The sequence below is a fragment of the Blennius ocellaris genome, assembly GCF_963422515.1.
Source record: "Blennius ocellaris genome assembly, chromosome: 17".
Lineage (NCBI taxonomy): Eukaryota > Metazoa > Chordata > Actinopteri > Blenniiformes > Blenniidae > Blennius > Blennius ocellaris.
The window spans coordinates 1880257-1903932 of NC_137666.1; the positions used below are offsets into that span (position 1 = coordinate 1880257).

At 43.5% G+C, this 23676-nt stretch overlaps 2 protein-coding genes across 2 annotated transcripts in view; one reads left to right on the forward strand and one right to left on the reverse strand.

The window, feature by feature from the left end:
* trappc12 (trafficking protein particle complex subunit 12) overlaps positions 1–7115 on the reverse strand; it is a 38340-nt gene extending 31225 nt beyond the window's left edge. The window contains exons 1-3 of the mRNA XM_080513410.1: positions 7070–7115; positions 4577–5938; positions 2023–2139 (exon numbers count right to left, since the gene is read on the reverse strand). Of these exons, the coding sequence (XP_080369536.1) occupies positions 2023–2139; positions 4577–5929 (1470 nt within the window). The 5' untranslated portion in view covers positions 5930–5938; positions 7070–7115. The remainder of the gene's footprint in view (positions 1–2022; positions 2140–4576; positions 5939–7069) is intronic.
* A 200-nt stretch (positions 7116–7315) lies between these two features.
* eipr1 (EARP complex and GARP complex interacting protein 1) overlaps positions 7316–23676 on the forward strand; it is a 56805-nt gene continuing 40444 nt past the window's right edge. Inside the window, exons 1-4 of the mRNA XM_080512585.1 lie at positions 7316–7444; positions 7530–7613; positions 15996–16128; positions 21244–21403. Of these exons, the coding sequence (XP_080368711.1) occupies positions 7403–7444; positions 7530–7613; positions 15996–16128; positions 21244–21403 (419 nt within the window). The 5' untranslated portion in view covers positions 7316–7402. The remainder of the gene's footprint in view (positions 7445–7529; positions 7614–15995; positions 16129–21243; positions 21404–23676) is intronic.

The window sequence follows — 23676 nt, forward strand, 5'->3', positions numbered from 1 at the left end:
CAACAGTGGAGGGGCAGAGTCGGAGGAACAGAAGTAGTCGCCCAACTATCGTTTTTTGCAAAGTAGTGTTTTACATTTTACGAGGCCTTTAAAACAGTGGAGAGAACAAATCCAGCTTTGTTTGGCATTATTTACGTCAAGACGATGAAAAACATCCAAACGGGACTCAAGCATTTGGATACGGCGGTGATGGCCACGTTCATTTTATAACCTCGTCCGACGTACATACGTATGAACCTTCGGCCGTCACCGGTGTGGAATATGTGATAATTGCTAAAGGCCTTGAAAGCCTCGCTGTTTACGATCTGTTGTACCGCTGCCATAGATCATGGTACTCGTGCGGCTTTATGCGAATTTCAACAAGTGGTTCGCCTTAAAGAGGGCCATGAAGGCAACCGCTTCAAGGTTCTTCACACTGTGGACGTCCCCCTCAAAAAAGCTTTTTAGGCTTCACACTTCACAAACGGTCCACGTTTTGTCTCATACGGAGGATTTATGCGCTCATTCATCTTCCGTTCCCACCGTTTGAGCCGATTCCCACTTGAAAATGGATGGAAGCTTGAGCAAAGGCATCCAGAACCAAATCGGAGGGGGGGGTTTTCTGGCTGTTAGAGGACTTCGACGCCACAGTCCGGCCATTCATGTAGATCTTCTGCTCCTGCTCCGTCTGAATCATCGGATTTCAGGGTACCTCACTTTATCGCTCCTCCTCGTGAAACATTCTGATTTGGCCAAGGCTTCTCCGAAACCCGTTATCCCGATAAGAGTCAAACACGCCGACCTGCAGCACCGAGTACAGGCAATTCAGCACCAGTTTCATTGTCTTTGCCAGCCGCTGTGCCTGATTCCGATCGCCTGGAGAAGAACTCTGAGCAAAAAACTGAGCCTCTTCTTGAAAAGACGGCACGAGAACGCGGTCGGGGAAACGTGAAATAAAACCTAAACAAGTCAACAAAGACGCTTCTCAAGATGCTCCACGCAGAAAAAAAAAGTCTTGCAAGTCCTATGTATTCACTTCGTCTTGATCTTTCGAGAGCATCACATAGGCTTTACTGATAGATGAGGAGTCAAAACTTCAAAGAGACTTCCTGCTGCTGGTGAGGAAACGGACTTACAGAAGCGAGACGGTGAAGTGTCCGGTGCAAAGACCTTCAGCTGCCGAAGTCATTGAGAATTAGCATCGACCCAACAGCAACACCAGACATTCCTTGACTCATTGTACGTCGCTCAATTTTAATTTAATTGAACGACAGTCTAAAGCACGGCTGTCAAACACATTTTACTTCAGCACCAATTTCATCTCAATTGGGCCGAACCGTAACGACGTTGCCACGATAACCTTGAAATGTGGGGCCCCCGTTTGTGTGGCGACGATTTCAAGTGAAAAACGCTAAGATTTTCGACGACAACGTAGCTCGGAGCAACTAAAAAAACGCACATTTTTCATAGCGGCTCCCAAGGTGGAACTTTTTCGAAAACGCTCGGGTTCCGTCGTCATCATGTACCGTAATTCCTGTACTATTGAGCGCACTTGAATATACGTCTCACCACCCCCCCAAATTTGAAAAAAAGAAAAGAAAGAAAGAAAGCTCGGAGTTACGTGATGTGCCTGAACGCATCACCCGTGTATCAGCAGCATGAAGCTTGTTAAAAATAGATAAATTAGCCGCGTCATTGTTTAAGCCGCCGGGTTCAAAGCGTGTGCAATGAAAAGTAGCGGCTTATAGTCCGGAAATTACGGTCGATGGGCGGAATTCACACTTCCTGGAAACGCACGGAGTCCACGGTAACCTGTGTAAATCGTTTTCCGAACGTTTATTTAAAATTTTTCATAAACAAAAGCGAAAGCAAAAATTATGCATTTTCACTTGAGACGTTGCGTAAATGGGGCCGTAAACGTAGAAATATAGTGGAGTACTGCGGTATATGTGATGAAAATGTTCTATATTTTCTAAAAACTCATGCTCAACACCCCCCCCCCCCCCCCCGCGTTTAAACCAAGAAGTCCAGCGAGTCACTTACGATGAGCTGTTTGAGGCCGGTGAAGGATTGCTCCACAGAGTTGGCGGTGAGGACCTGGCGCTTCATGGCTGCCTGCTCACCCAAAAACCGAAGCATGAGATCTTTTACAGCATCACCCTGCGTGAAAAAAAACCAAAACAAAAAAACAAAAACAGGAACTCAGCATCATCCAAAATGAGTATAAATCACACGAGTTACCAAACTGGCAGGACGAGTGCGGAAACTACAGTATGGAAGAAGATCATATCAAGACTTGTGTCTCTAAATTAAATAAACCGGACTGAGGGGAGAGGGGGGGGGTTAAAAAACGTAGTTATGGACATCCCCGCCTTTGGATGGAATCACAATCAATAAAAACAATATGTCTCCCCTGGAGAAGACGAACCAAAAAAACTGCGGGGAGCAGAACGCGTTATCTTTAATCCAGCTTTAAAGTAGATCTAATTTGTTTGCTGAAAACTGGCTCTTAGAGGAAAAGATGACGGGGGGAAGAAAAAATAGAAAAAAAATCCTTGATTTCTATTCATTTATTCAAGAAGGCATTCAAACACATTCTGAGGGGATAATGAACACAATCTGAGGCGGGAGGTGGACGCACACCAAAAGATTCGACTGAATAAATAAGTAAATTGATGTTTCATCAGGGTTGTCATTACGGGTAAATGCTGCTGTTCAGGGAGCTCGGGGGATGTTTTGGAGAAAAGAAGAACATAACAGGGTGACCCAGGCTAAGACGGACGTGTGTGTGCATGTGTGTGTGTGTGTGTGCTTTTGAAACGTCTTCAGACTGTGTGAGCTGTACCGGAGCAGGAGAAAGCTGTGACGGAAGAAAGAGCCTCTCGGCGAACGACACAAAAAAAAAAAAAAAAAAAAAAAAAGTGCCAAGCAGACAGCGATCAAGGTGAATTCAATCATTCATTGACGTGACGGATAAAGAGAAGCTGAGCACGAATAATAATAATTACCAGGAGTTTTTTTAACGGCGCCACGTTGAACAAGACCAAAACCTACTAAACTTCTTCTGGGTCTTTGAGCTGCTCCATCAGATCACCAGATCCCCATTCAACCCATCAATTAAGACGAATAAATAAGTGCTTTCGAAATCATTCATTCGAGTCTTTTGGAACAGAAATGTTCAATTTCAGCAGCGCTGAATGCTTTTTTTCCCTCTCCAGATTGCTTAATTTTCAAAGAGATTAAACGACATTTCTGGGAACAAAAGCAGTGATTTTTTTTGTGGGAATAATAATTGAGTTGGGAAACACTGACGTTGAACTGCAATAGATATTATAGAAAAGGTGTTTATGACACAGATGTTACGTTGATACGCGACCATTCACTGATTACAAACGTGCGTATTCTAGCAGTTCATACCCGATAGGTGCTAACCAGGTGTTAGCTTAGCTCCAAGAAACCAAACGCTGAAGCTCAAGTTTTCATTTAACAGTAAAGTCTCACCTCCCGAATGGATTTGAGTTGTTTGGAAAGAATAATTGGAAGGAAGCGATGGAGACGTGAGGTTCAGAACTCTCAATAGAATCAAATATACATTTTTCAAGGATTTAATAATCCTTGCACAAACCGTTTGCCAGAGGAGAAAATATAATTTTCAGAACAATGTTTGCACGGACATCGTTGAAACAGAAACGTCCATCTGTTTGTGGAGTAAAACTGTGGAACTCTTTACGTGTGGAATTTAAATGTTGTTCAAGTGTTTTACAAATTTAAGAAAATGTACAGAGAGAAAATTCTGGGAGACTATGGAAAAAAATTGAAAATAGTTGACTGTAACTGTAGAACTGTAAGACAAAAGGAGGCTGTTATTGTTATGTTGTGTGACCTGGTGAAGAGTTGATGGAACGATGGGGAATCACATTGATTTGATTTTGTTGTAAAGTTGCTAATAGGAACAGAAAACTTAACAAGGTTAATCTTCTCTCTGTTCCTTTTTGTTCATGTATGGATGACAAATATATATATATATATATATAGAAATGGCATGACATAACATGAACTAAATAACTAAATAATAATTAATAATATAATATAATAATTTGGTTAAATTTATAATTTATAATTTATCTCGTGCTTATTTCTTAGTGCCCATGTTCCGTTCTGTGCTTTATACCCAGATATTTTTATATTTCTATTTCTTACTTTTATTACTATTCTATTGTATTTTATAATATTCGTATGTACCAGATTGCTGCAACAAGACAATTTCCCTTTGGGGATGAATAAAGTAATTATCTATCTATCTATCTATCTATCAAATAAATAAACAATGTCATTCATTTTCATATAATTGGGAAAAGCTGACAATACAGGCGTGGTCGACCGCAAAACTCCTGATCAATAATTAAATATGTGAGAGGGATTGCACATACATTACCCACTGGTCTGACTGTGAATATGTGTCGTATGGAGTGTTGCTCACTCTGAGGCAAGTTCGTCCCGAGGGAGAGAAATAAAACCGCTCTGAAGGTTTTCAAAAAAACACACACAATAAAACAAGCAACGGTCGTAGTTGTTTTTCCCGTCTTGTTGTCCTTACCTGCAGGTTGTCAAATTTAAGTCCGGGCATGGTGAGTCTGCCGGCGTCGACAAAGGCCGTGCCGTACTGCTGGGTGGCCACGGATATTAACATCTTCCTGGTCTCCTCACAGGGCGGCCAGGCGTCGTGGCGCCTGTCCACCTCGCTCAGGCTCAGCGCCGTGGCGAAGGGGTCGTCGCTGCCCGAAAACACGGCCTGGAGCTGGTTGAAGGGCTGCGGCTGCGCCGGCGTTTGCGGGGCGGCGGGGGGAGCTTGAGCCGGAGCCGGGGCCGGAGCTGGAGCCGAGAGCGTCTGGGGCGTGGGGGGTTGGGATCTGGGGGCGGAATCGGCGGGGGCGGGGCCCGAGCTGGAGTCCGGCGGCCCGCCCGGGGTGGACATGGCGGAGGAGAGCTGGCGCTCGGGCGTGGGGCTGAGGGGCATGGGGCCGCTGACGCCGGGGGGGAGCTCGGCGTTGGGGTTGGAGACGGAGATGAAGGAGGAGGGCGCGGTGAAGGAATCGAAGAAGTCGGAGGCGGGGTTGACCTGCCCGTTGTCGGTGAAGAACTTACTGAGGCTGGGGCTGGGCTGGCAGACCAGGGGCACCGTCAGCTTGCCGGGGGTGGCCGCCTCGTCGCTCGCCCCGGCGCTGCCCATGCTGAAGCTGGGCGACTTGATGAGGGTGGGCTGGAAGCCGTCGGGCACCAGGGACTTGGGCTGCGTGCCCTGACTGAAGATGGTGCACACTGGCACAGGCTCGTCTTTGGGGCTAGTCTCTTTGGCCGACTGCGGAGCCGCTTCGCGACCTTTAGCGTCAGTCGGACTCTCGGCGTCACCTCGAGGTGAAATACAAGCTGTGACTTCCTTTTCTGCGTCTGTCAGTTCTGTCGCAGCCTCCAGTTTTTCCCCTGAAGCTTCTTCCTCCTCCTCTTCTTCTTCTTCCATCACTGAAACTCTAATCTCACTTGTGTTCTGCCAAATTTGCTCCACTTTACTCTCCAAAACCTCTTCAGTACTCTCCTCCTCCTCCTCCTCCTCCTCCTCCTCCTCCCCGGGTTCCAGGAAGGACTCGATGGGGCCGACGTCATCTTCCTCGCTGTTATTGGGCGAGTCCGAGATCATAACGCTCTCCATCATCTGATCATTGAGCTTGTCCAGCAGGCTCTCGGAAGGCGTGGCACTGCTGTCCTCCTGGGGAGTGACAAACTCCCCGCCGAGGTCGATGCTGTCCTCCTGGGCCAGGAGGTGGTCTCTGGACGGGGTCTGGGTGGCGGGGGCGGACCCGGGAAGGTCCGGGGCCGTGACGTCATCGTTGGCATCCTCGACCGTGATGTCCAAGGTGACTGGTCGCTGGGCGTGAGCGTCCCCCAAATCCATCTTTTCGCTCTTGACAGGTAAAACACAGCAAGACACAACATTATACCAACGCTGGATTCCCAACGACAAATGAATAAAAAAAAAAAAAGCTTTTTCAAGCTGCTTTTTGCAGGTTATGGAGGGAAAACTGCACCATCAAGCTTTGTCCTGTTTGCTAGTGAAAGGATGTGCATAAGATAATATAAGGAGCTAAATTGAAGACGATTCATAGACAGTGTCAAACCGCCTTTAAAAATGCCTCCAAATGAATGGAAACGATTTACGCCACTGATGCGTTCAGACCTGGCTGCCACAGGAAAACTTTGACACTGATGACAAATTAAATGCCCATGAACTCTTATAAGACAAGCAGGTAATGTTTATAACTGCCAACTGACATACTGACCACTGTAACAAATACACGTGAAGTCAAACTGCAGGACACATTACCTGTTGCACACATATATAATGTTCTTTTATATGCCATTTTACAGTTGGCATTCTCTGTGAACAGCAGAGGAAGAATTTCATTGTGCAGAGAAACATAATTGTCTCTGTTAATAAACAATAAACTTGAACTTCAGGTGAACTGTATGAGTTTAAACGTTGCCAGGCTCTGTACTAGTGTTGTTTTACTGATGGAATATATTCATTTAACGGCCTTGTATGCGTTCTTGTGTCATTTACCTCACAATCAATCCTGTCTGCTGGGATTGTTGAGCTTTAATGCCACTTTCGAGATCCCAGTGTGTATCCCAACAAACATACATCCAGCTATTAGTGGTCTTGTTAGTTATGTGTGAATCTCCTACTACTGCCCTCACTGTGGGGCGTCCGTCGTAGCAATTTCCTTGTTTTTTTAAAGCAGCTTTCTGGCCAGCTCTGATCTATTCCTCGACTGAATAAGACACGAGTTCCTCTTTAATCCATGTTTTAAGCGCTGTCACCACAAAGCCAATAAACAGACCTCTGGAGTTTCTGTTCAGATGCGACCAATCCTGCTAATGCTAGTTAGCCATGGCTGGCGCGGAGAAGCACCTACTCGTCACCGTCACCTTCCAACAACGCAAATGCATGCTTTGAAAGCCACGCTACTGAGACAGTGCCGTCACATCGCAATTAAGAGCCAATAAATTAAGGATTTAGACATTGTTTTCTCACCTGACCGCCGAGTGACAGCTACAATCGTACTGCGCATGCGCCAAACAAAGACAGCTCTCCGTACGGTGTCCAGCGGGGGACAAACGTCCCAGTTCCATTCATTTTTGTATTCTTACGACCCAGTACGTACTTTAAAAAAGCGTATGACACGTTGAAAGGGCACACTTACGTGTAAAAGCGGTACGTCGATTCCGTAGGATTTTTGGCAACGCGGAAGTACAGTCATTTGTGTTTTGGAGTGTGCAGACCGGAGCATATTTACTGTGTTTTCCATGCGCTTTCCGTTATAAAGTTGATTTAAGGGATACGAAGACGCTTGTTATATATCGGAAAATGGAAGACGACGCTCCAGTCATTTATGGTCTTGAATTCCAGGTACGTATCAATGCTCTGTAGTCGTTACGCCACCCATACTTGTCTGACAGTACACACTTGTCTGTGGTGTTGTGATATTCTGCAGGCTCGTGCATTGACTGCTCAGACAGCCGAGACCGATGCGATCCGGTTCCTCGTGGGAACACAGTCACTGAAATTTGACAACCAGGTAAGGAGATCGTATCAGGAGAGACCCATCAATGCATGCACACATTTAAATGTCTTACAGGATGGTTTCATGACTATTGTGGGGTTCTGCCCACCATGTAACCTGTTAGTCCAATATGACCATAGGAACAATAGGGAATATGGTTCAGCTGCAAATTCAAATGCAATGGAGTGTTTTTGTCGATGAAGTTTAGGTAAAAAGACCTGTATTATTTGTAAAATCATAACAACTAACATGTTCTTATTTGAAGTGTAGATCCAGCTATAAAGAAAGTGAGATAAGAGATGATGAGAGAGTCTGTTTCTGCTGCTTCTTTCTATGGTCAGTTGTGTGTGCTGCATGAAAAGAGATCAAAGGGACAAGAACTTCAAAAGCATAAAACTGAGTTTAAAAAAAGACAGTTTTCAGCTCATAGATTCTGATAAAATCCTTTTAACAATCAATTTAATTCCCAGTTTGATGCATCAACTTACTTGAACAGAGTATTAGTATCAAAGTATACTGTTCTTATTACTAGATATTAAATAAAATGCTTAAAATGACGTAAATGCTGTAAGTTATTATAAGATCAAAAATCATGCTGAAATTGTAATAAGGTCTTCTGAGATCATCTGACTTAGATTTGCGATTTTTAGACGTGTCAGTCAGTAAATCAAAATAATTTTTTGTCACATTCAATATATCCATATGCTGCATGTGAGGAAGTATAATCTTTAGCACTCTTGCCTTATAACGAGAATGAGGCAAACATCCGGAAACTATTTATTTATAAATTGGTGACTGTAAATTTGTGTTCAAGTCTGTTTGATCGTTGGAGAAATCGGTATGGAGAAAACCGACGGCGATGAGTAGAAAACAACAAAACCAAAGACAAATTGGTCCCTCCTGCAGACAACAGCATTGAAAGCAAACAAAACTTCAAAAGGTCTGAACGTATTAGTCCTTATATGAATATTTCCCATTGTTGCTCACAGAATGTACGGTCGTCTGTGAGATGGATGGCGCTTCCAGTCTGAGGCGGGCTATTGAGAATGTTTTGTTTTTTGTCCACTTCACACCATTTTGGTCCCTCGTGTTTCTGGCTTGCGGAGCCTAAAGTTAAAGCTTAAGGTCTGGTCAGCGCTTCTGCAACCTCACTTTCGGTGCTTATGTCAAGTAAGGATGCTTAGTCTGAGTATGTGTGTTGCTGCGCTGCAGAAAATCTGCTTCGTTCACACAGAGCCTCACTTCCTGCTCAGCTTTACATCTTAAAGACACAAATGATCCCGTAGCAGGAGCTTCCTCATTTCAGCTCGTCGTTTCTTGGGTTGCCACAGAAAGTCTTGTGATGCGTATCATTGATTTGGTTCTGAACTCAGAACAGTAACGCACAGTGTCACTTTTAATGGTTTGAATGTTGCTTACAAGCAATCTCCTGCCTTTTTATTCTATTTTATTGTTTTTTGTTTGATTTTTATACCTCCCACACTGTATTAATTATATCTTATACGTTGTTGCATATGTTGTCATTTTTAATAGTCTTGCTTTATATACATATATAACACTGGATTATAAAAAATTATTTATTGTTTTTTTATTCAAGCTTGTTATCAACAATGTTCTGTCCAATGGCGGCTATTTCTATTTTTGTCATGCCTTCATGTATGTTGACAATTAAATCCATTAATTTCATTTCAGTTCAGTGAGACCACACTGGTAAATTAGTGCCATATTAACCTTTAAATTTAAACTGTAAAGGTTTTCTTTGTCAATGTCAATATTTTCATTAAACCAAACAATTACTTGCAGAAGCGACGACAAATTTCAACTTGAAACCAACATTAATGAAACCTTCTGGCGCAAAATGCAGTGATAAACTTCTCCTGTAGCTGTTGCATTATGGGTATTTTTCACAAACTCGATATGACGACACGGCTTTGAGGCTGAAAGCAAGAAAAGTTGCTTGTTTTCATAGCAGCGCTACGATATCTCGCGTTGTGTCCCGCTGAGTTATAGCGTCGCTGAGCGTGATACCACGTTTGGTATCCGTCAGCTGAGTGAATTCCAGATTACCACTAGCTTAACTTTCATGCATTCATTAATAGGCTCATTTGCTAATTGGTGAATGCTTGGTGATCCATCGCTTTCAGTGTGAAATGTTGAAAAAAAAACCAACCAAAAAAGCGTTATGTTAGAACAAAGAAGAAATTGACATCTTCACAACACAAAATCTTGACATATGAAAAGCTGCAACCAGCAAATATTTGGCATTTGTCGCTATAGTAACTTATAATTGACGTGCCGATTCCCCTTTTTGTGTCGCTTTTCCAACCACTAATCGTTTCCAGCCTTTATTTTTGTCTGAAAAATCCACATTATGGATGCATGTGGCTGTCGTTTCTAGTCTGTCGCCAAAGTCTGTTCCCTATTTCGACCCCAAACGTATTAATAATCTCCCCGTCATTGTCCAATATTGTGTCGATTGATAACCGATATCTGCCACTTCAGCAGACTTCCGTGTCGTACAGACGCCATTCATCCTGAAAGCGAGACAGATCTGTTGCGTGTTGTGTCTTCAACTGTGCTTTCTCTGAAAAGGTCCGATTGTTAGCGAGGGCTTTCTCCTGCCATGTGTGTGTGTGTGTGTGTGTGTGTGTGTAGATGTGTGTGTTTGTCAAGGAGAAAGAGTGTGTGTACGCACGCATGCATGCACATCTTGCAGAGGTCATTACAGAGACAGATGACAGAAACAGTTGGCTCTAAACGGGGGGAGAAATAATTAGCTCTCTGAGAGCGAGCGAGGGAAGGATGAGAGAGAGAGAGAGAGAGTGAGCGGGAGATTTGTGCCTTGAAAAAGCGAGCCTATTTTCTGGCAGGGTTCAGTGTGAAAACAGTCTGGCACTGAACGCAGACATAGTTCAATCCAAGTCTTGTGTAGCGAGTCTAATGCAGCGCTTGTTGGGAATGGTGACAATGCATCCCAGTCGATCTGTGTGATTTCTTATTACACACCGTCAGGAGCTTAATACACTCCTCCCGGGCGCTCTCCTTCCCGCTCCGGCACGGGCCGCAACGCCAGAACGCCAAAGAGGTGAATTCCTCGCACCGGCGGGGGGAAAATCTAATCTTAGTAACAGTTATTAGATTTGGTGGCGGCGGAGCTTCTTGTTGCTCATTTATTCGCTGGTGGTTCTGCTTAAAATGCCACTGCCAAGTGTGGGTTTTTTTTACAACCTTTCAAATAAAACTTGAATGAGACAATAACGGGAGGGGGACGGCGGACGGGGGGGGTGGGCGGAGGCGGGGTGTTTCCAGCTCTGCCGTCTCAATCCGGTTTGGATTCATTGGGTGTGTTCACACTCGCCACCAGGTTTTTTTTTTTTTTTTTTCCGCGTCGGATGAAACTCATTTTTTTCTCCCCCCCGTGCTTGCTGGGCTCCTGCACTCCATTGGTTTAAGTGTGATTTCTGCCATCTGAGCCCCGACGAAACGCTTGAACCATATCTTACCAACTCTCACGCCACGATGGATTGTTGAACTTCAATCGTCATTTTTATTATTTTTAATATCTAGCCCGTAGCTGTCACGACTATTGCACTAAAGCTTGTTTAATCATTTAACTTGATCTCTTACCCTATAAATTCTATACTAAATAAGTAATAGTTTCACTTTTTACAGATTTGTATTGTGGTGGGGGAAAAAATATAGTTGAACTGAGGGAAAACCCCAAGTTTTGCCAAGATTAAAGTTTCCATAAGTCTTGTAATCAACCTGGTCACGCTGTCATCTTGTGATTACGAAGGCTGTAATGGAAAGACTGGAAGTCCTGCTGAGCTGCTCTACGAGCATTAAGGCACTTCACTAACAAGCTGTAGCAGAAAAAAGTTATAATTATATTAAAAATCTGGTGATTCGGGGAATCGATGAACCCCGATTTTCTTTTTTTTCCCCCTTTTCATTACAGTATTTTTGATTGATTCAAATTCAATTCGATCATATTTTGTCTTCTATTTAATGTTTTAACGATATTATGTACGGTCTACAACCAATAGTGGCCTTTGTCGATTCCTCCACTGTCCTCTCATTCTTTAGTGAGAAGGAATTATGGACAATTGGAACTTGAATTTGTTTTTGCGAAACAACCGGCGTTGGTGAAACGCACTCGGCCTGTCAAAAAGCATTTCTTTAAGCCGTAGGCACTAATTGGAATATTTCCTCATCCTGAAGTCACATTCCTTGAGATGAGCCAGCTTGAATCAAGGGCTCCGGTCTGTACGTTTGATTTTTTTATTCATGAGGCCCGTTGCGTTTCCCCCCCCTTCCCTTGAACAAGTTCACCGGTGAACCCTGCTTAAGCGCGTCTCGCGTGAACTCGCGTGACAAAATGTTTTTCCCCCCCGATTGGCATTTTTAGCCTCCGATAGCTCCGGCTGGTATCCGTAATCCCGCCCGGCCCTCTCCACCTCCCATTAAGCATAATGCCGGGTTGGAAATGTCTCTCTTAGCTCGCCGAGCACCTCTCAAATCCCCCGGAGACCAATAGCCCGGGATGACAGATCGGAGGGTGCGCCGGCGTGGCATTTAAGGCTGCTAACGAGATAAAGCGCCCGAGCTTGGCACCTCCTCACCCGCCCGCTACTCCGCCGCCCCGCTTACTGTCATCTGCACGGCTAAAGAGCTTTAGCGGAGAAGCCCGTGAAGTGGTGGTGGGGGGGAGGAGGGGGGGGGCACAAGCCAGCTTGGCTTTTACCCCCCCCCCCCTCCCCACCACACCTCCACACCTCCACCCTCCCTTCGTCCCGCTCTTCTCACCGGTCTCCTCCGTCTCCCTCCTATTCGATTCCTCTCCCACATAATTAAAAGCACCGGGCCGGGTGCCCAAGTGGATGAAGGCTATGAGTCACTCCCCAGGCTTGGAAGAACGGAGGGGGTGGGTGGGGGGGATAAATCACCTTCGGGAAGGAGGGCTGGAACTTCTCTCTCGCCTCTCACACCTGGGTTCATTCGGGGGGACCCCCATTACCGGTCCCTCCAATTACCCCGTCCCGCCGGCCTGAATTTATTTGTACCGCTCCCCCAACCGCCATAAAATTATAACTTTGCGTAATAATTTCCTGCCCGGCGCGGTCCCACCCAAGGTTAATAGTCGCCGGGCTGACTTTGAGGAGGCTGAAGGATGCTGCCGCTCTGCCCCCCCCCCCATCACGCCTCCCCCGTTCAGGCTCTCGCTCTCGCCTGTAAAAAAAAGTAGCGCGGGCGGGCGGAGGAGCGGTGCCTAGCAGGAGTTATTGTCCAGTGCAACCCCATTAACAGTCCCCCAAGGCGCCGTAAGTGTCTTTCTTATGGGAGAAACCGCCATTAATTGTCTGATCAAGCCTTGAGAGTCTCACTGTTTTACTGCATTGTGGGCCCTGAACTGTGTTCAATCCGGGGCCCTCGTAGAATACATTTCCATGTAATGAAAACCGCTCGGTGAGGAGGAGCGTCTATTAAGTTCTTATGGATAAAAGTTGAGCTCGATTTATTTATTTATTTTCTCTCTCTCTCTCTCTCTCCCCCCTCAACTTGTGTGCTGTGATTCTGCCCTGTTGATTGTGTTTACAAGTGCAGTTCTGACATCAACAAAGCGAAGACGGGTCAAGGAAAACCCAAAGGTTCGGCGAGACGCTCGCGATTGGCTAGTCGTTCCACCTCCGGTTATCAAAAGGCACGCATGGAGAAAATGTTTTCTGTAGTTCTGAGAAACGTCGGCGGCGTACGGTACGTCTTCTCTCGTCTTTGTCCCTTTGACGGAGTACAAGAGCTCTTCAAGCCTTTCAGTGGACTTTTCTTTTTTCCCCGCCGCTGCCAATAAACATAGAAAACAATCATATTCTAAGAAACTGGCCTCCAGAAATATTGAAATTCGCACGGAGGCTTCTGTTAAGTATGTCGTCTTTACGTCTGTGTGTGTGTGGTTGCGTAAACAAACGACACCCTAAACAACTCCAGTTTTCAGTATTTGTGTTTTTTTTTTGGTGGTAAAAGTACGTTGCTTCTAGCAAACAGGCCGTATTTCATAATAATCGGTACACGATCTCCAGCCACATCCAAATGTTTAAGACCAAACCAGCTGCGCTCAGATCAGTCAGTGCTTGGATCCGTCCGTCCATCAATCATCCAACCGCCAAGTGGTCGCTGCAGAGCGACTCCGACGACCGGCGAGTGCGAGAGAGAGAGAGATAGAGAGAGAGAGATAGAGAGAGAGAGGACGGTCTGCCGGGAGAGGACCGTTGATTGTAGAGGCTCACAAACAACTAGAAATAAAAGACGTTTGAAACTGCTCTTCCACACACTTTTGGTTTGAAGCGGGTTCTTGGCTGGAGGGGCCCTCGAGTGCACTCGGTGTCACGCAAGCCTGAGCCTCCTCCTCCTCCTCCTCCTCCTCCTCCTCCTCCTCCCGAAGCTTCAGCCGTCGTCCTTCAGCTCCACCTCCGGGCTCAGAGTAAACATTTGCTTGAAGCCGAGCGGCCGGAGGGCGAGGGGCTGGTGTGGAGGCGAGTCGACGGTGCGGTGTTGCACGTCTGCTGCAAGCTCGTCTGCAGAAGGTCAAAGAGTCCAGCGATTCAGTCGTCGGCGAGGTTTATTTTTTTGCCATATTTGCACTCAAACACGCGGTCCCTTTAAAAGAGTCGTACGTGTTCCTGTTAAAGATCCACAGCACAGGTTTTTATTCCGGATGTAGTGCTTCACTCCTAGTTTTTACTAAAAATTAACATTTCCCACCTCTACGTTTGCAAAAAAAAAAACTTAATTGACACAAACCCACACACACACCTGGTTCAGAGCGACTATGAGCATGCCAAACTGTAGGGGGCAGTGTAACGAGGAAGCATGAAGCCGTGATAGCCAATACAGAATCCTGTCCTGCCGACCTCCCTTTTTCAATAGAATAGAATGCCTTTTATTGTCACTATACCTGGTATAATGAGATTAAAAACAACTCCAGTAACAGTGGAGTGCAGAAATATGTAGAAAGAAAGTGCAGAATATGTAAAAAAAAAAAAAAAACATAGAAAGGAAAATAGTGCAAGAGGGAGGGTGGGGGTGTAAAGGAGGTAAAGTGCACAGTCCAGTCCTGAGAACACTAAAAATTATATTGCACATTATAAAGTATTGCACAGAAAGTCCAGTTATATACACTAAATGCAGACTGAGGTGCTAGACAGTAGAGTCAGTGTATATGAGAGTTCACAGTGGTCATGGCTTTGGGGGGAAAAAAGCTGTTCTTGAGTCTGTTTGTTCAGAAACCGTCATTTGTGGTGAGTCGTAGGAGAAATATCGACATTTCTTTTCAAATAATACGTGAAAACGTGGCCTTTGCTGTGTTTGTACGGACATTTGTCCACTTGTGTCCACTAACCTCTGGTTCTCACACACATTCGACCCGTCGAATGGACTTACAGCAGTGTTTTTCAACCGTTTAGAGCGAGGCACGCTTTTTTGTTTGGAAAAATCTGGAGGCACACCACCACCACCCGAAAATGTTAAAATGTGAAACTCTGTCGCTCTATTAACAATATAAAGTCTTTCTCATCAAAGTTTTATCAACAGGAATCAAATAAATACAGAAAAAAAGTATTTCCCAATGTCTTTTTTTTAAAATAGTGACTCCCTCAGTGTGAAACCTGGACCTGATGGATGAAGAGCTGGATCCTGGTTCACATTCTTCCCTTTTCAAAAACTTCTCCATCACTGTCACGGACACAGTACTTTGATACAAGATGGTAGCAGGAGGTGGAGATTAACCACACTTCGATTTCACCGGCAAAGTTCTGTGCTGCCATCTATTCAAACTAAATGATCATGAGGGCCGATCACGACAAAATGTCTTGTAAAGAAGTGCACAATTAAAGGCCTTGTACCGAAAAAGCTCTCTTGGATAATGCAACCAACCCCCCCCCCCCCCCCCCCCCCCCCCGCACCAAAACCCCGGCTCCTTTTTAGCAGGGCTAAAAGAAAAGGATGAAAAAAAACAACAAATGAGCTGTTATCAATCCCCCCCCCCCCCCTGAATTCTCCAACATGTCGTTTGCATAACTCCCACATATCCGACATGACTTCTAAAAGTGTCTCATAATCGCCACTTTAAAGGCCAAATCAAGATGTATGAAGTTGACGGGGAACGTAAAAAAAAACGAAAGCGACTCCTGCCTTGAAATTACATTTGCTGTCATTTTCGGAAAAGAAAGAAGGGGAACGTTCTCGGTTTCGGGGGGGGGGGGGGGGGGGGGGGGGAGCAGAAGCTTTGAACTGCGGCTTGTACGAATGGAGGGAGGCGCTCGGAGCGTGTTTTTTTTATTTTTTTTTTTCAAGCTTCATCCTCAGAACCGTCTCTCCTCACTGTCTCCGCTTCTCTTTCAGATCCACATCATTGACTTTGATGATGAGAATAACATCATTAATAAGAATGTCCTCCTGCACCAAGCTGGGGAGATATGGCACATTGGCGCCAGTCCTGCAGATAAGGCTGTGCTTACCACCTGCTATAACAAAAGTGAGTCCCACTGTTTCCCTTCTGTCTTTTGGCTCCGTTCATTGCCTCTTTATGGTTCTCATTTCCTTTTCTTGTTCTTTTGTTGAATTTTTTTTTTTTTTTTTTTTTTACACGTTCTTTGTCTTCCTCTTCTTTCATTAACCCAGGATTTCCATAGAATGCAACAGTGATGCAAAAAAGAAAAAGAAAAGAGAAAACAAATACTAATGATCTACAGCAGAGTTTTATAACTTTAGTGGACGTTTTCACAATTTTTCACCCAAATAAAATTTGTCTGGTGCAAAAACATGCTTATTTTCTGACACGGGGAAGAGAAAATACGATGCATGCATTAAAAACACAAGTGTCACATTTACAATTTAGATATATTTTATTATATTTTTAGCTGTATTTAGCAAATTCTAAAGATTTTTAATTTTTTTTTACCATGAATTTTCCTTTGTTTATATAGATTCACAATAGATAGAGCAGTTTTAGCTATACAGTATTAGGATTTTATTTTATTTTCATTATTCTTCTTTTCCAATTTTTCTTTTTTTTCTCTTTATCCCCCCGTTTCTCTTTCGTTCTTTCTCGACAAATCAGGTTTTATTGCAAAAATGTCGAAATACTGACATGGCAACCCCCCCCCCCCACCGCTGCTTGAACCTGCACACGGTCACCCCGCACTTTACAAGACGTCAGACCCGGCACGGAATCGAACCGGCGACCTTCTGGCTGTGAGGCGAGAACAATTAAATATCGAGCAGGTAGATAATAAGCAGCTTTAAAAATAAATACATAAACATGCAGACTGAAAGCTTATCAACATGAAAGATCAAATTGTTGTCTGCACTCGGTTTTTGCTCATGGTTACATGTTCAAAATCAAAAGCAAACGTTTATTTACATGCAATTTTGTGAAAGCAGCGGAAAGGTTGAAGAAGCGCATGTGCAAACAGCCAGGAGCTTCAGACCTCTGATCTAAATTACGCTAAGCTGCTGTAAGATTATTATCATGGCAACAATCTGGTAATGCAACACAGTGCAGAGATGTCACGTATTATCATTATCTGGTTTGTTTATGTAAAAATCACATTTCCGGGCTATTTTAGTGTATTTAAAACACTGAAACATCGAAAAGTAGCTCCGTCACCTTTTAACATCCCACAACTAACAGTTTGTGCATTCACGCACAACTCAAAGGACCAAAATCTAATTACACTAAGCATCTGATTACTGAATAGAAATAAAACTGTGGCGATAAATGTAAAAATATCACTTCAAAAATTCATGTACTGTCCTTTGAAATCCATTCCCGGAAGCAAATGTGGTACAGTGTCTTCTATTCTTCTGTGGAGCGTGTTGAGTTCAGCTAAGAGCCTGAATTCTATATTAAATAATCCATCCGCAAATTTCCGTTTATTGTGATATCTCAAAAAAAAAAACCGGTCTGATAACTTTTCTTATTTGGCAATTGCATAATGTGTGTCACTGACATTGTTTCCTTCACAAAATTATATTCGTAGATTCGTTCGTCTGGAAACGGCGGCCATTTTTATACCGAAAATCGCCATTTTCAGCTCTTAAAGGCAATTTTTTTTTACAAAAACTGTCTGATACAATTTCTTTCTTATTTGGCAAGGACATAATATGGGTCATTGCTATTGTTCCCGTCAAAAAATTATATGGTAGATTCGGCTTTTTCCGCAAATGGCGGACATTTTTATGCAGAAAATAGCCATTTTCAGCACTGAAATGTAATGTTCACAAAAAAAAAAGTACCTCATACCTTTTTTTCTAACTTGGAAATGGCATAATATGGATTATTGATATCGTTTCCATTCTAAAATGATATTCGTAGATTTTTTCTGTTTGGAAATGGTCCTATTTAGAAAACATGTAAACTTTGCGTGTATAAAAGGGTTGAAGAAAGAAAAACCCAGCCGTTTCCTATAATTAAAAGAAAGTTTTCTCTATGTCTTTTGTGACGTTCGAGACTAATCCCGGCAATTATATTATATCACTACAATCAAGTGTATTTTTAAATCTGACGACTGGGCGACACAAATAGACAAAAAGCATTTTAATAGGTCGCTCCTCCTACTGCAACCAAAAATAAACCAGCTTCAGATTTTCCGCTTCAAGACTTTTGTGCTTTTAAGCCTCCAAACGAGACGAACCGCCGTCGGGACGCTCGGACTCCACCAGGGCGGCGCTGTTTACTCCCCGTGGCGATGCTCACCATTCACTCGCGTCCGTTGGACACTTGCCACATATTCAACCTACACACCGGGAGCTCAAGTTTTGAAAAATGCAGCATGGCATCGCTCCAAGTCTTCCAACGGTCGGCAGAAAGAACCCGGCGGGACCCGGCGTCTGCAGCGTGGAGCGATTGCCAGTTTGGTTGTTAGACGAGCAACTTATTAACCAAGCAGGGAATCTGAAACTTTCAGATTGACGAGTTCACGTCCAAGTTTAACATAAAGGATTTAATATAAATGTTTATTATAACTTTTGTTTGTTTTTTTTGTTAAAGACAACCGTAACCTAAAGAATCACCCTCTTTGGGATGCTCGTTATTTTTAGACTCACAAGGCGTCTGTGGATTGTATGAAATGTATTTAAAATGTCGTACCGATGCTACGTTGTGCTGAAGCACAAGCAGAAGTCGTTCGCGGAGTTAAAAGTTTCAGAAAATTGTTCCATCGAAGGAGCTTTTACAGTGCAAAATAATGCAACATTTTAAACGGACGCTACATTAATTTAATTTAATTTAATTTAATTTAATTTAATTTAATTTAATTTAATTTAATTTAATTTAATTTAATTTAATTTAATTTAATTTAATTTAATTTAATTTAACTCTACTCCTGATGTTTCAAAGCTAATACATTTTTTTTTATTAAATTAAATTAAATTAAATTGTATTTAATTGTATTTAATTTATTTATTTCTCTATTTAATTTTCTATTTATTTTATACATCTCCTCCTGATGTTTCAAAGCTAATTAATGTATTTTTTTTATTACTCTGGATCCTTGTCACTAAGGTTAATGATTAAATGACAAAATTCTGAGGAGCAGTATCAAACTTCCATTTTCTTCCCCTGATATGTAGTTTTTGTTCCTTTTTTTTGCAGAAACGGGCTATTGTCTGCATAAATCTTCACTAAATTAATATTTTAAAGATGTACACTTGTTGATTGATGCTAAAGAATGCAAACCCCCCCCCCCAGTTTGTTAGAATATAACAGATTCTGTTTAAAAGAAATATCAACTGGTTTCAGATGGACTTTAAAAACACAAAACAACTATATATATATAATTTTAGAATTATTATCATTAGGTTGTCCTGACAGAAAACACTGTAATCAGATCAAACAGAAATCTCGGAATTGAGAAAACTTCAGCTCAGTGACGCTGATATACTGTATATTTGTCGCCATCGTTAATTAAAGTAAAAAACACGGCGGCTCCCAGTTTTTGAACACGAGACTGCATGTCAGTACGCATTTTGGAGGTTTGGCTAAAAATAAAGCTCCGCTACTGTTTTCAGACGTGAAACCTGGTCGAAGTTGCGTGCGTGTGTGTGTTTTATGTGTGTCTGCTTTATGTGTGTGTGTGTGTGTGTGTCTGAGGTTACGTCAGGCGGGAGCAGACACACCGACGGAAGCTGGGACTCGGGTTAGATCCTCCTGGGACAGAGAGTGGAGTGTCTCTCGGTCCATCTCTCACTCTGTCAGCCGCTCACGCTTCAGTTCACATGATGACAGGCTCTGTGGACAGAGCGCCACATCCACAGCAAAAAAAAAACACGCATGCATTTCCATACTGCCTCTCAGTGGCGCGCCGTTTACGGCAAATTATTCCAACTGCAAGGAAGGTGTAGAAACCACCGAGGAGACGGAGGACCTGCACCACGTTGGGCATTAGTTTTGACAAATGGGCCAAACGCCAGCGTTTCGCATGCGGGCGCCTGCCCACGCGCTGTCAATACCCAAAGAAGAAGTATCGCTCTCTTCGCCATTGGTTATAACCTCCAGTCTCCCAAGTTTTAGTCCAATTAAGTCTAACAACTCCACGTTTACTGCACTGCTTCCAATTAGCAGCTCTGGCTCATCTGGTGACGATGTTAGGAAAGAAAAAAAAAGAAGAGGGACTCATTTACGGAATGAATAGTGAGCCGTTTCCTTTAAAGGCACAGTATGCAATATATATTAGTAGCTATATAAGCTACTATAGCTTATATATCAGTAGCTAAAGTGTAGTACTCATTCTTTGAAAAGAGTCTTGAGGCCAACCTCGTTAGTTTGGTAATACCACGTTGTGCCACCAGATGGTGCAGTGAGTCACTCAAGAAGCAGGATCAGGAATTATTATTATTTAGAAGTTATCTCTGACTCTGACCTTGTCCTGATTACAGTGCAATTGCTAAATTAAACATTTAAAAGCATTTAAGAAAAAATGTTTGACATTTAAAAGTGTATCCTTCCAAATTTTAAAATTTCTTGGTTTTGATCACAAGTTGAGGGAAGTAGCGTGATGTAATTACTGTGTAGGGGGGGGGAAGAGTGTAGGTTGATCCATTGATCGAGTGTCGGTGTTGTGATCATTAAGACGGTGGGAGGAACAGCTCTTAAAATAGTTCCACCCATTCACATTCTTTTCAGCTCAGCTCGCTTTTTCTTTTTAGAGACATCCAATTAAAATTTGATATTTGGTTTGACAAAACTTAATTATCTTTATATGGTCGCACACACACACGCACACACACACACACACACACACACACACACACACGCGCGCACGCACGCACGCACGCACACGCGACTCAGTCATATTCCTTTTCTGCTTACACAACTTGACATTTTCAGATGTTTTCACTTTTACCCTTTGTTAAAGAGATGATTCAATTACCGCTCGGAAGCCGCTGGAGAGAAACAAAACGCTCCCGACGAAGCCGCCGAGCGCTCGTAAAAGTCGCCTGTGTTGCTAATCCGGATGAGTTACTGACAGTTTTTTTTAACGTACGTGCGTCTTTATAAGATGTGCAGAGTGATTTAGAGCGTGTTTGTCCAATTTACCCCCCCCCCCCCCCCCCCACCTCCACCTCCACCCCCCACCTCCACCTGCAGCCAGCGACAGCCGCGTGGTGTCGTGTGCCGCCGTGTGGCGGATGCCCTCCGACTGGGAGACGGGAAGCCACGAGTCGCCGGACGACTCCGCCCACAACCCCCAGACCCTGGAGCTGCTGTGTCACCTCGACGACGCCGCCGCCCGCGGCAACGCCGCCTGGTAGGTGCCGCGAGTCCCGTCCCGCTAAAATAATAGATTTGCGCCGAAGGACCCCTGATAACTAATAACACAAGTTCGCCTCAAAGGGCTTTCATGTAGCTTTAAATCACTCCTACATTTATTGAACGTTCGTAGAAGATAATATACTTTTTACCAATCTCTCAATCGCTATTGGCCTTTTCTATGTTTCCAGCCATATCAACCGCCCCGTGTTAAATTACGGGCAGATGCCGGTGCCAAATTACACGTGCTTAAAGCCATATATCGTTCACATGACGTTTCAAGTGAAAATGCAGAATTTCAGCATTTCACATTTAGACAGCAACATTGTGAAGAAAGAAAAAAATGTCTGTTTACACTAAAATGGCAGAAATGCTGCAGATTATGTAGTTTTCATGTCAGGCCACTAGCGGGTGCTGTGGTTTTTTTGGAATGATGCCACATTGACCTTTTGTTTTTTTGGGTTTTTTTTTTAGTGGCTTTGAGTGCTGTTGTTGTGTAAACCAGTGTTTTTCAACCTTTTTGAGCCGAGGCACACTTTTTTGTTTGGAAAACTCTGGAGGCACACCACCACCACCCGAAAATGTTAAAATGTGAAACTCCGTAGCCTCTATTAACAATATAAAGTCATTCTCATCAAAGTTTTATCAACAGGAATCAAATAAACACAGAAAAAAAGTATTTCCCCGATTTCTTTTTTTTTAATAGTGCCTCCCTCAGTGTGAAACCTGGACCTGATGGATGAAGAGCTGAGATCCTGGTTCACATTCTTCCTTTTCAAAAACTTCTCCATCACTGTCACTGACACAGTACTTTGATACAAGATGGTAGCAGGAGGTGGAGATGAACCACACTGACGTCTGTCACTTTACATTTCACCGGCAAAGTTCTGTGCTGCCCTCTAGTGGCGAAGAGTATTTATACATGATTACTCTGCAACACACTGTCGGCTGTGAGAGCAAATGTTTTTTTTAGGAAAAAAAATGTGAAATTGGATAATTTCCCGCGGCTCACCTGACGAGATCTCGCGGAAACACCAGTGTGCCGCGGCACCGTGGTTGAAAAAACACTGGTGTAAACGGACACTCAAAATGCGAGGACGGAAACTGAGGCTACCCACAGCATTAGAGGCTGCTCTCCGTCTACGTGCGAGCGATTTTATTTGTTTTTTTTTCCCTTAAATTCCCTCCCTGGCTCAGGCTATCGACTGGCCCACATCTCAGATTGTAGTCACGGCCCGCTCCTTTTGTCTTACAGTCACAGCTCCTCGCCATAACTCACCACAGCCTGTGAGAATGAAAATCAATGATCGGCTCTCCCTCCTCCTGGCTCCCCTCCTTTCTGTTCTTTCTTTCTTTCTTGTGTTTTTTTTTTTTTTTTTTTGTCTGCCTCATGATTGCTATCATTTTTAGAAGGCGCCAATCAGTTAGCGTGATGCATACTGTAGCCGGGGTCTGCGAGGGGGGGAGATAAAGGGGAAGGGAAAGAGGGGAAGGAAGACGGAGGGAGAGACGAGAGGATGGACGCACATGTCTTGTGTGGCGATTCCTGCAAGAAATGGAAAAAACAAACGCGCCTTCTGTAATTAAGAATATGTTGATATCACAGATTTGTTGGTCGAATTTGGTTTAACTGCAGAGTTGGTTAAAAAAAAAAAGAGTTGGGGGAACGAGTGACACCCATTCATTGTCAATTTTCAAAGTGTCATCTGGTCATTAATACTGTGCATTATAATTCCATAACTCTCTCTATTCCATAGTTGTCATATTAGTCACCATTGAGCCTGATATGTATGATTATTTTTGATAATTTAACTTTCTATCGTGCTTGTTCTATTCAGTGTGGAGCAACACTGCGAAAGACATCCCTTCTGGGATTTATATAGCTATTCTATTCTATTCTATTCTATTCTATTCTCAATAACGGAGAAACCAGTCTAAATTGAGTTTGCTTTTCTATCCTCACTAAAAAGAAATGAGAAAATATGCTATTGCCTGTCTGCCAGATGGTCCATTCAGGCTCCCAGGATGATAAACCGTAACCCTTTTACCACCAGATTCACTGGATTTATTTCAATTTTATGGCTGTAGAATTGTGAGAAAATGTGCAAGTTGTGAGTACTGCTGACCTTTTTTTTTTTTCTTTTCTTGCAAAATAACTTTGAATCTTTGGCAGTTCTTCAGAATAACTTTGATTTTCACTCGACATTAGTGTTGCTTGTTTAGTGTCTGAACCACATAGACCAGATCCCCAGTGCTTATAATCTCAACCGT